Genomic DNA, 13,563 nt, shown 5'->3' with positions numbered 1-13,563 from the left:
CATTTTTATTATTTTATATTCGCTATATTATTTCTTTAAATATAATATGAGATAAGCCTAATAGCATCTCCGGTGGCAAAAACCCAAAAAGGTTTAGATTTTAAATTCGCACACAGGACTTTCTTTTCAATTTTTATATGCTTTTTTAGGCTTCAGATCATGAATTTACTGTTCATCAAGTTACTCTTTCTGACTAGGCTCTTTAATTGTTATTATTACATTTCTCATATAATGGAAAATGATGACTATACATGCACATCCGTTTTCATGCTTTGTCAGAGTGAATTATTAAATAATGAATAATCTGTATGGAAGGACGGGTGTTCCTCGCACCGTGCAAAAAAGACTGCACCTAGAAACAACGAATTTTGAACGTATGTAGCCCTCCACCAGAACGTGTACGCATCGAAGCCCGAAATTCGAATTTATTTCATATTTTGTGAGAATTTATTGTCATTTTCATTAAACTATGTGATCTAAACGCAATGTTTTACCACTCAACAAAGCATAAGATACTTGTCTTTCAAATTTAATAAAAGGACTTCGCTATTTAAAATAAATGCATTGCCACCGTTCAATAAAAAATACTCTATCTTACACGCTTCAATTTGCTGCCATATGGCGAAGCATAAGATATTTTAGTTTTCTGTTAAATTTAAATTGTCTGTTACTGATAAACAAACCAAGCGATTTAAAAGTAATAAAGCAGCTCTTTATTTATGTTATTATTAATTAATAACGGTTTATTATTTGAAAGTAAAACGGACAAAAAATTGAAGTTTCACACTAATAGCTCTTCTGGGTTAATCATGGACAATTTTACTTAAATATAAATTGGAAATTTAATTTCTTTCAGTGAATATTTTATGCGTTTTCAACGAAAAATCACTAAAAAAAATTGCAAATATTCTTACGATTACTGTTATAATTCTCGAACTATAACGCAACGAATGCCACTGAATTATAAAGCCACAATACTAGAAGAAATATAATCTGAAAACGCTACTGTAAGCGCATTATAGAGCAAAATACCGACCCAGTATCGATTCCACTAACCAAGACGCTGAACAGAAACGAGACAATGAGACGCCTACCGTTGAAATAGCACAACTGCTTGAAATACTTGCGCTGAAAAATTCATCCGAAACCGAAAAACACGAGAAAACTACAGAGGATAATTTTCAGAGCGACACGGCAAGCCCGCACGGCACAGCAGACGGCGAAGGCGCGCGCAATCTCAACTAACTATCAATCACGAAACTGGAAACATGTTTTTATTCCTGCAACATTTTACGAGCGAGACTCACGTAAACAGAACTCGGAGAAAATGCTTTCCGCTCTTTTTTTCTCCCATTTTGCCGAAGCCGAAGTGGAAAAGAATGTGAGATCCAGAACGGAACGTTTTGGACGTCAGCCAAAAAGGAAGATGCGGAGCGAGCATGAGAGAGAGGAAAGAACCTTAATCAAATGGAGCAATTTCCTCGAGAACACAAAAACAACAGCTAGGCGTGACAGCTGTTTTAAATTACGAAAAAGTGTTCTTTCCTTTCCAAAGCACAGGTATAGCAATTTTGCGGGTAACTGAGAGATATTACGCCGTGAGAAGAGTATGTGTCAAGACTACTTGTATAAATTATCAACTCAGTAAGCTTTAGTTCTTTTTCCCACTATTAGTGGCGGCTGAAATAAAAAGTGCTCATTAGAATTCTATGGTTTATGCGTTTCTGAAAATAATCAAACTGTTCTTTTTTTGTTAAAATTTCCACAAACATTGAACTGTAACTAAAACAAAGTACATCAAGAAAATTTTAGAACTACTTTTTTAAAGCACCAAAGGTGCTATTAGTCTCAAAATGCACTTTTTGCCTCTGTCACTTTTGTGTCCGAATCACTTTTCAAATTAATGCCACCAAATATATTGCCATGTATCATTTTTAAAAAAAAATTTAAATAATGAAGAATTTGTATGTAGGTAAATAGTATGTTCTTAGCACTTCGGAAAAATAACGGTACATAGAGCCTCCCAATTTTCAATACATGTGCTTTAAGATGTATACGTTCGGGTAACCCTCTAACTAATCTTAAAGCCCAACTTTTGAATTCCCAAATTTAATTTTGATTTATTTCATATTTTGTACAAAATTTTTCTTTAACGAAAGCGAGAAGTGAAAATACTGTTCGAATTAAAACATTTTTTGTGTCCTGCGCGCACCGGATTGTTGCCATTCGGCAAAAGGTAATCTTTGAATTTTAATACACAAATTGGTTTATTTGTAATCTTTGAATTTTAATACACAAATTGGTTTATTTGAAAGCGATTTTTTACCACGCAGAATACTTTTTATCTCCAAGCACTACCATGTTGCCATTCAGTAAACCGAAAAATATTTAACTTTCATATTTAATCTTTCTGTTACCAAGTACCAATTTAAGTGACTGCAAAGCAATAAATGCAGTTCTTAAAATAGTTTTTTCTTTTTTAATCTAATTGCTTTAAATAAAAATATATTCAAATCATAAGAGGTCTAATTAGAAATACTAAATTCTTTCATGAAATTACACTATTTATGAAATTACTAGCTTAATTCATTACAATTAGTTTAATTTATTTTTAAATTTTAGTCCAAAGGGGCAATTTTCCCTGAAGGACTATTCTTTTCGTTTTGGCATTTTGCGTTGGTTCACTATAAATGTCCGATTCCCTTTTCAAATTATTGCCATCAAATATTATCGTTATACATGTTCCTTACACCAACGTAAGCTTTCTCGGAGATGGCGTAGTTGAAGCGTGAAGCATCGAACAGGCTTCCGTGCATACAAAGATGGTTCTGGCAGAAATATGTGTATCGGTAGCGGCTGCAAAGTCTATAGCTATCTGACTTGGAGTGACATTTCTATTCCTTTTCGCCACTAGGAATACATATCGATCATCCTGAGGTTCCTATCACGACCACCGTATGCATTCGCATAGTATTTCCACCCCCTCAGTAGTCTTTTTTAATCGCGAGATGACACTTTTTGACACTCCCATTGCTGTGGCCACAGTGGTGACACTTTGACTTCCTTCCAACTGCTCGTCCACGATACTAATCACTAAAATGATGTCTTGAAGACATTTTTCACTTAATTATTGCAACATCACACTGAATTTCACAGAAATAGTACGTTCAACAACGCACGGCGCTCTTTTGGTCAAACATCTAACAACATAAATTTTCGGATGAATGAAGAGCTTGTGTGCACGGCCTTTTATATCGATAACGGGTCCTGTTCCACCCCGCCCTCTGCACTTGATTTTAGTGTTATTTGGTCGGCTGTCGAGAACGCTATTTTGCATAAAGTGGTCGCTCTTTAGCAATTATCAAGCAGGGCATAACAAAATATTCATTCAGAGTTTGTTAGATATACACTGATAGCCATCTAAAATCCATTTACAAAATAGGAAATCGATCATAAAAAAATTCCAAATTTCAAATTTGGTCTTCCACATGCCCATATTCGTAGCAGGATTACGTCATTCAAAATTCGATGGCTCTATGTACCGTTGTTTTATCACAATGCGAAAAATATACATAACCTTATGCAGATTTTTCATTATTTAATTTCCTTAAATATAACACAGGGCGATAATACTTTGTGGCAACAGTCTGAAAAGTGATTCGCCGTTTGTAGTGAATCGACGCAAAATCGCAAAACGAAAACAATAGTCCTTCAGGAATAAAGCCCCTTTCGACTAAAAAAAGGAATCTGCATATTATGACCATTAACCGAAAATTACCGTCAACCTGTACATTCAGGAAACTGATAAAATAAGTTTATTTGATTATGCAGTGCATCTATTTACTATACGCCATACCTAATAATTTTTCTGTAAGGCTACCAACTTAAGACAGTATTCAAAATGCGAAGAGAAACTGTAAATAATAGAAGAATAAACCCATTAGAAAGGAAGAAAGGAAGCTATACAGGCTTATGACAGCTTTTATTATCACTGTACTTATTCCAAATATCCACCTCGCGCCTCACTAGACAGAGCGATAGTAATTTTTCCATAGACCAGCAACAAACTTATCTTCTTTAACATCCTTATACGAAGTAGAGGAAGAACTATAATCGCGAAAAATTCCGGTTATCAGATTTCAACGGAATCTATTTTGACAGTTACCGCATCTATTTTGACCACTTTTCTGCGTGATGTATGTGCATGTGGACAGAATAAAGGACTCTTATTCCAAAATAGATTCCAAATGTCTGTGCGTATGTATGTATCTCCCATAACTTGAAAATGATTAACAGCTGTAAAACGTTGAAATTTTATACAAAGGCCTATTATAACATCTAATTGTGAATCTCTCTTTTTTTTAAATCGGCATTACAAAAGTGCATATATATGTACACTGCGCAAAATAAATAAATAAATAAAAAGGGACTACTATATATCTCCCGATCTACTTGGGCTAATTGACGAAATTTAAATTGCGTTTTTCATGCCTCGAAAGCGCGATTTAGGATATATATTAGGTTTATATACAACATTATTCTAAGATAGGTATTTTGAAACAAAATCGGAATTTTTCTGAAATGGCATGTTTTTCCATATTTCGATTCTACGACTCAAATTGTGCCTAAATAAAAAATTGCTAGAAATTATCTTCATCGCAGATTATATCACTCGGTTCTCGGTCACTCTTTTCTTATTCATTTTTAACAGCGAGGAAAAAAAATCTGATGACATGCAAATGTATCATTAAATAAAGCAATTATTCTTAGTGCAAAAATAAAGCAATTATTCTTAGCGCAAAAATTTGTAACTGACTGTACTTACATTTTAACAGCTACGAATAAGTTAAACCAGATCTGTAACCTCGTATCTTTGAATAAGCTTTACATTATATTCGAAATTAATTAATTCAGTTTATAAATTTTCTGGTAAGTAATTCATGTTCGTTTTTGATGGCAATGAAAATAAATTAAACAGATCTGTAACCTCGTATCTTTTAACAAAATTTATATTATATTTGAAATCAATTAAGTCAATTTATAAATTTTCTGGTACGTAATTCATGTTTATTTTTAATGGCAATGAAAATAATGTAAACTCCGACTTCAAATAATTAAAATCATGAAATCTTTTTAACACTGTATTTGCAACAACTACAGAATCGAAATGTATTCGCGGGCGCATAAAATTTCTTTAGGGACTGCATGTGGCCCATGGGCCGCCAATCTGAGACCAGTTGCTGAAGTTGAGAGTTGATGCCTACAATACAATCATGAAATGGTAGACACTTTTGTCTTCTGCAGAGAAAAAAGCAAGACTGAATGCTCTAAATGTACAGCATTGTCATAAAAAACTTCTATGATATATGAACTTTTAGCGGCCTTATCCGCTCAACCAATCGAAATGAAATTTCAGATACTGTTATGCGCTCGAGATTGTTAAGGTTTAAAATAATAGAGCTCTTCTAGTTATGGTGACACTGAAAATATTTCGAAATTTCGAATGAAAAAAACGCACTTTTTTGCAGCGCATATTGATTGATCAGCGAACTGAAAAACCATTAATGGCGTTGGAACGATACGCGTATGATGAAAATTGACGGTGTAAAACATTTGCAAAGAAGAGCATTGTAAAGAACCAATGTCCTCCTGTTCGAAGAGATCACTTCTACAAGTAAGAAAACGTGCTCCATCACAAGCGCTCGATGTACAACAATGTTGCAGAGTTACGTGATTCCAAAATTGCAGCAGCGAAATGTCGTTTATGATATTGTACGGATGCAAGACGGTGGTCCTCTGCACGTGGCCATGTGTGCTCGGAAAAGTTCCCTCGACCTCGCTCCGATGAATATCTGGTCCTGGGGTTATCTGATATCTAAGGCGTATACACAAAATCCATGAGATTTGTCAGAATTGAAAGATGTCATAAGACGTGAAATTATGCAGTTTCCTCTTACGATGCTTTGTCCGTCATAGCTATCAACAATCTTCAGCAAGCAGAGCGAAAGCCAATTCGTTGAAAACTTGTAATTCCAACAAAAGTTTAGCAGCCGAGTAGTAAAGCCGTTGAACACTGATAGATCCCTCCAAGGTCCGAATCCTGCAAACGGGCTGCCTGCATGGACATTTTCGTGGTTCTCTCCGTGTGTAACGTGTATACGAGACAGTTTCGCTTAGACAGTCCTCCACGAATGCATTCCTTCCCTTAGGCAAATAGCCCTCGAAGCTTTGCTATAATCACATAAAAGTCAATAAATGTTTTTTTCTCTCTCCTCTCTTTTATTGTCATTAGTCATTTACAATGCTCCAAAGCTATGAATGTTATTTCGATGTGCTGATCAGTTTGTGCAAAAACAAAAAAGTGGGTGTTGCCATTCGAAAACTTCGAAATTTTTTCACTGTAACCGTAGAGCTCTGCTGATTTTAATCAGCACAGTCTCGAGCACATACCTTCAAATAATTCGATTATTATTTTAATTGGCTCTGAGCGGATAGGCGGCCAGGGGTTCATATGTTAGGGAATTTTTTTATGATCACGCTGTATATGCTGATCATTTTTTTAATAAAAATTCCTTATCTAAAAGACTTTGCATGTAAAAAATCTAATAACAACAATGTTTTATTTAAAATAATGAAAATGTTAGCAGAACGCATCAGAAGGCTGAACCAAAATGTGAAAGGCTAGACAGATTACTTCATAATAATACTTCACGCTATGCAGCCATAATGTGCCTCGCAACATCCTCCATATCATTTCTGTCTATTCTCGGATTAAGCGGATTTTAACAAGTTGTCGTTTCAAAGATGTCGATGCTATCTAACAAAGTGATACAAGAACTTGAATAGCATTTCAAAAGAGGATTCAGCAGATATCTTTCTACAGCCCTACGCTGAAAAAGCGTAACATTTTACAGGTGACCCTATAAAATAATTTTGAGTCATGCATAAAAACATATTTTATATCATTCTTGGAATTTTTTGAATACACCTCATATACTCGCACCTAATCTCTTCTTTGAATTAGTTAATTTAATTCTCGTAGAAACGAAATCAGAAACGGCAAGGCAGAAAAAATTAAAAATAAGTAGTTCAAAATTTAGAACAATCGTTACAAGCAGCTGATGCTGAAATCCTGTAACTGGGCTACTTATATTACAGTATTTTAAATCTAAAATTTACTAATCAAACTTCCATCACTAAGCTTGAAATTTACTTTTGAGTCAGAAGCTAGGGAAAACTATCAATTCTCAACAAATCAGAATGAATTTTTACAAGGCATCTAATTCGATAGTAAACAGATTAGAAAAAGGGGCATATGTAAATTATTGGTTATAGATGACAGTATTGGAATTAAAGAATGAAAAAAGAACAATAAAATTCGAAAAAGAAATCCTACTATTGAGACAGTTAAAATCTTAAGTTACATAAAATATGCGTACGGGTTTTAAGAAGAAAGATACTCGAAAAAAATATATCCAAGTTAAACGAAACAGTCTGATTGCAGTAAATTGACATATGGAGTCATTCACTTTTAATTAGAGGCTACCAGATTAGAAATCCTTTAAAAGCAGATAACGCTTGGCGAACGTACTTTTCGCCAAACGATTCTTTTGGTTGGTTTATTAGGTTATGGAAAAGCACAATAAGGCTATCTGCCTAAGAGGGAAGGGATGCCTTCGTGGAAAATTTTTTAAGGGAAACTGGCTCGTATACACGTTAAGCATGGGAAAATCCACGAAAACGCTCATGCATTTCAGCGAGATTCGAACCTCGAACCAAAGTACCAGTGTTTAACAACTTTACCACTCGGCCGCTGGTGGTCCTAACGATTCTTTTGATTACAGCTTTTATATTTACTAATGCTTATAAATTTATCATCAATTTAAAATCATAATTAACCAAGAAACGCGCTAACAGTTACAAATCAGGAAACCACTATAGTTACGGCAGCATGGAAATATTACCGTTCACTGTATCTGACAAATAGAACCGTCTGAAACTACGCGACTCAAACACCTTATTCTCAATCCGAACTATCCCATTTTCAATAAATTGGACTTTATCTAATTAGACAAATAAAGCAATCAATGCCGAATTAAGTTGGCCCTCTTCCTCTAATTCGAAATTTTACTTTGATGCATTTTTATTCCAATTAATTGAATTTAGCGGCAATAAATTTTCTTTAATCTTCAGGGGGAAAGAAAACTCACTTAAAAGAAGCGCTAGATACAGTAAATCCACTCAAGGCAAGTTCTCTTTAGACAGCAACTTCTAATAAAAAGGACCAGTATTTTCGAGAAAGTTAATAAACGTAGGTATTTAACAATATCTCTATAAGATGACCACCTCCAATGAAGACCAAAACCATTTAGAACTTAGGGTTTACTGTACCATATTTCGAAACAGTTCAAAATTTTATTTATAATAAATAATATAGTATGTTTTTAAATTATGGGATGAATTTAACAATTTATTTTAAAAGGAGACAAATATCAAAATTATTCTCATAAAATCTAAAAGAAGAAACTTAAGAAGAGTTCTTTTTTTCCCTATAGCATATTGATGAACTGAACATTGCTGAAGAAACAGCGTCGATCGTTCGATGGAGTTGAAACTGAAATGGTTTCCAATATTTATTAATTGAAATATATATATTTGGTTTTTCTTCCTGTGGGGAATCAAAAATTACGCTTACGCTCTTACGACATCTAATATCAAAAATACAGAAATGTCGATGTTACTGTTACAAAAGAAACGCTGGATATAGACATGGTACGAAGTGAATTAACGTGCAGATGGGAAAAACTAATGTTAGACGGAAGACATATGATTCCTACACTGCATGTTTCTAAAGGGATATAATAGTAAAAATCTTATATCTTTTCTTCAGATAATATGGATTACGAGCCTTACTTTATTTGACCTACTTCTTTTACAATTACAATAAAGATTTCCATCATTTGCAAACAACCTTGGCTGAATCATAGGAAAAAAAAAAGAACATGGCACATTACTTATTTATTCTATTATCAAATAATTTGTACTAAAAAATAATATTATTTATTAATTAGTTATTAGTTAAACAATTTATTAGTTATTTATTACACTCTAAGATGGGGGAAGGGAGAAGCACCAAAAAGGAGTTATCCGATTGCAAAGAAATTTGGCTTGCCAATACCTATCGATCGAACATACAAATCATTAAATTTTGGCGGTCAGTGAATGAACAGTTTGAATTATTGAGTATCGGTACCTGGCATCCGAAGAGTATATGGTACAGAGAAGAAATTTCAAATTTAGGGCATAACTTTAATTTTCGACTGTACCAAAGCTTTGCCAAATGGGTTCCATCACAATATAGGCGTATGTTACTAGTTGACCGAGGACCTGCAATCGCTTAATAGAAACAGTGTGGTAGAAAAGAAAGATAGCTTCATATCTGTGTGGGAGCGATGTAGTCATTCGACGAGAATGGCAAGAAAGTTTGGACGATGGATGAATATAGCGTCAAGAAGGTATACCATCTCGCAAAGCCAGATTTTTCATTACCAGTTATCCAATGTGTAATCAAAACACCAGTGGCTCCAATGACTATTGATAGGCGACTCATAAAATACAGTCTGTGTTCATGATGTCTATTGCCTGTGCACATCGAGAAGCGCATTTGCAGCAATACCGGATTCGTTCGAACTCGAATCTCATTACGGAGTCAAATTTTCTTCAGCGATTAGTCCTGCTTTGTATTGAGCGGCAACGGCCAACGAAGACGTGTTTAGAGACGCCCAAAACACTAAACTAACTGTAGCACGTCAACAAGGCCAAGAAAAGGAACATAGTCTTGGGTGCTATTTCATTTGATAATTGGACTGCTTGGGTTATCATCCGTAACACCCTTACAGCATGGTGGTATGTCGACGATATTTTACACCCTGTTTTTCCCTTCCTTTCGAGGCGATATTAACATTTCAATATGACAATACGGCAAGCATTTTTGCTAATTGCCTTCATGCTTGTTAAATACTTTCCTAGCCAGTTAAATTGCCAGATGTCTTGCCAATGCAGCATCTCTGGGCATGGAAGTCAGTGCCAAGCCGAATAAAAGCCTTTATTAGGGCAAGAGATGTACAAACATTTTATTGATTTATTATCTGTATGTAAATGTATCGCCTGAATAAAGATTCAATTCCTCTGAAATTATGCTTCTTTTCCCATACATATTTATCACATCTACCGAATTCCCTGCCCTCTTTCGGGTAACTTCTTCTTGGTGCGTTTGTTTAAGAGGGTTCTAAAGTATGCGTGGGTAGAATCATTCAAAAAATATACACCTGAATGTTTTAAAATAGAGGAGAAATAATAACTTACTATTGTAACTAGAGTAATCCGAATTTGTTGATTTCCTGAAATAGGAACTTTCTTGAATGAGATTGCTGGAGACTTGGTCATCTTTTTCAGGAGTTTGTCGCTTGTCGGATAGTTTCGGATCACTTTTTTCAGTCGTATCACACAAACTACTTTTCCACGAATCCGAAATCTGCTGGTCCCTATAGCTTTCACTCAATGCCGTACGCCATTGGCGACATGGTCGCCTAATATCTTTCGAATCGAACACAACATATCGACCTTGCTCCTCATTTCTCACCCCCATTCGATCACAGAATTCAGAAGGCAATCCATCCTGGCTATCTGAAGTTTCCTCTTTCGAAGAGGATTCGTCGAGTACACTTTTACCACTCACACTCGAGGAATTATCTTGGGTTTTGTACCAGGCGCTCGCAGGTGAAAGCTCTTGGCATTCAAAACGTCTCTCCTCCCAGCTACAAATACCCCTGGAAGCTCCTGCTTTATGTTTCATCACAGAGCTAGGACTTGAAAGCACAGAATATTCTTGAGCACATTTATCACGTCGTTTGTCTAATGGATCACTTTTTGTCTTCGCTTTGTACCTATGACCGTCATGTAAGTCTTTCTGAGAACAGCCATTTGTTGAGCTTTTATGAAACGAAAAAGAATGTGCGTTGGAATCATCCTTCACTGGAGGACTACTCCTGTGAATATCAAGGCTAAAGTCTTCGGCTTTAGACTCCTCTACAGTTAGCTCTTTGGCTCCTGTTTGAGTAGAACTTCCCAAAGTAGACGACTTTTCCTGAGATACCTTCGTGCTGTCTTCCTTAAATGGAGAGCCACTTAGGCTAAGATCACACTCCGGTGCTGAATTCTGATTTCCGTCTGATTCTGATCTTTGAAGTTCTGTCTTAAAACCATCAAGTTGCTTTCCATTTACCTGCTGACATTTCAAATCGTTTAGGAGAGATTTTTGAACATCACTTCCTTTGAGTGATCTCCTCTCGCGACGGTGACTTCTATGTTTGGAGAGATTTGTTTCCTCACTAGCTTCAGAGCTTTCTGTCAAACTATCCGGTTTATCCTTCGAATCCTTTCTCAACTGATGAGTAGGAGTTATATTTTCTTTGGATGTTTGCTTATGAAGTAAATGTTGTTTTTCAGGACTAACCGCAGATAAATTTCTTTTAGCTGGACTATTAGTCACTTTAACATTTTGTTCCTTAGAAGTTAAATCACCATATTTGTTTTTGGTAACTTGGTCTGGCGAAGGGCCATTCTCAACGTTCGTCTTTTGCTCAGTAGCCTTTGAACCTGCAAGCGATTTCGGACTTTGAGTGACGGTTAGATAGTGCGTTTGATCAGCAGGATGAACCCTATCAGACACAGTTTTTGTACCACCTTTATCGGCAATAGGGGGAGAAGCTGAAGACACGCGAGAGATAGCAGCAACGGAATCGGCGCGAGTGACAGGTTGACCTGGTTTCACCTCCTTCGTCCACTGTCCATCAGCCGTGCTGCTCACCGCCGTGTTGGTCGTTGAAGTAGGTGGCATGCAGGTCGTAATCACATTCCCCGCCATACCCGAAGTTTCAGATGCGGAGCAGATGTCCCTGATCCTTTGGTTTGTGTCCGCGAGCTCAGCCCGCAGCGCGGACACTTGGAGGTGAGCAGACTGGATGTCCTGATCGATTCTGGAGGCCAAAGCCTTGTTGTCGGACATCATTTTCCGAAACTTGCATTGGGCCTCGAGCAGCAGGCGCCGCATCAGAACCATGGAGTAATGGCATTGGTAACTCCATCTAGCCGCTGTGGCGGGATCCTCGTTCAAGTTGCCATCCGATTGGGAAGTGAGGAGAAACTGAACTATTTGTTCATTCAGCGAGTCCAAAGACTGGATTGCTGAAAAAGAGAATAATACATTAATTTACATTTATTGCAACAGTAATACTAAAGAAAATATGTTTTACGATACTGAATATAGAATTTTAAATACAGCAATAACACTAATATTTTGAAAAAGATAGCAATACTTTCTGATTATCCGCACTCATCTCCCCTCCCGAAATGTTCGCAAATTATTGGGGACTTTGTTATACAGGCAGAAAATATTTTGCTTGACTGCCTTTATGGTTCATAGGCAATTTTATAGACAGAAATAATACTGAAAGGAAGCATTTTATAAGAAACGGGAGAAATTTATGAGACAAAACAAGTCTACATTACAGTATTTACATTTTTAATGCTGATGCATACTGTTCAGCAAAATAATTAAATTAAGCAATCAAATACAAAGCTAGAAATCTAGGTGCACTCAAGTACGTATGGGCTATGCATGGATTGCTACGATTTCATGTGTAAATTCTAGCGTACATTGAAAACCGTGCGGAAATCAGAAAGTACCGATAAAACTTAATTTTTATTGGCATGCAAACATTTTATTTAAGAAAAACGCTTTTGTATATGTAGTTACAGATGAAAATTCCAAAACAGCCATTTAAATACCACTTGTAAATTAAACATGAAATTCAAATAATTCATTCTTAGGAAACATAAAGAATTACATTGACTGCAGCTCGCTTTGCAAGGAAAATAGCTCATATTTACTATTAATATTATAACGTATATATGATAATAACGAAGCTTACGAAAATATATGCAACAAAAACAGCTACAACTTTTAGTTTACAGAAATGAATACTTATATAGGAGTGGAGAAAAATGCAAAAATTGTAATTTTTGTTCACGAGGGTTGATCTTCATTTGTTATCACAGTTTCGTGGACAATATCTAGGATGTCTATCTAGTGTCTATCGATGTCCAGGAGAAGTCTCTTGCCCTTTTCGTTGAGGTGGCGGGCGATCGGATGGATAGAAATGAGGCTATCACAAGTTGATGTTGCTAGACGTCTCAATGTCTCTCGTAGTGTTGTCCACCGACTATGGAATCAATTTGAATCCGAGGATTCTGTGGCTAGAAGACATATTCCAGGCAGACCTAGAGTTACAGCACCAGCGGAAGACCGTTACTTAGCTCTTTTGGTTCGAAGAAAGAGTAACATTACTGAGCCTCAGCTCATGGAAGATCATTTATTGGCAATAGGAACAAGAATCTCGGACACTACAGTGCGTAGACGCCTGCACAATACAGTTCTGTATGCAAGACGACCAGTTGTTTGTGTCCCCTTGACTCGAGAACACAGAGGTGACCGTTTATGTT

The 13,563-nt window shown here is 36.1% G+C and overlaps 1 protein-coding gene across 4 annotated transcripts in view; it reads right to left on the bottom strand.

Annotated features, from left to right (window-relative positions):
* The window catches only part of Liprin-gamma (liprin protein kazrin), a 463,459-nt gene that overhangs the window by 285,235 nt on the left and 164,661 nt on the right, over positions 1-13,563 (bottom strand). For all 4 annotated transcript variants that reach the window (XM_085815044.1, XM_085815043.1, XM_085815045.1 and 1 more), the window contains exon 2: positions 10,366-12,246. In XM_085815044.1, coding sequence (XP_085671170.1) covers positions 10,366-12,246 — 1,881 coding nt within the window. The remainder of the gene's footprint in view (positions 1-10,365; positions 12,247-13,563) is intronic.

Source organism: Stegodyphus dumicola, chromosome 4 (genome assembly GCF_044657685.1).
Source record: "Stegodyphus dumicola isolate Sdum_Otavi_A_Nest chromosome 4, ASM4465768v1".
Classification (NCBI taxonomy): Eukaryota; Metazoa; Arthropoda; class Arachnida; order Araneae; family Eresidae; genus Stegodyphus; species Stegodyphus dumicola.
The sequence above is the reverse complement of the archived record's forward strand: the minus strand, read 5'-3'. Positions and strand labels throughout refer to the sequence as shown.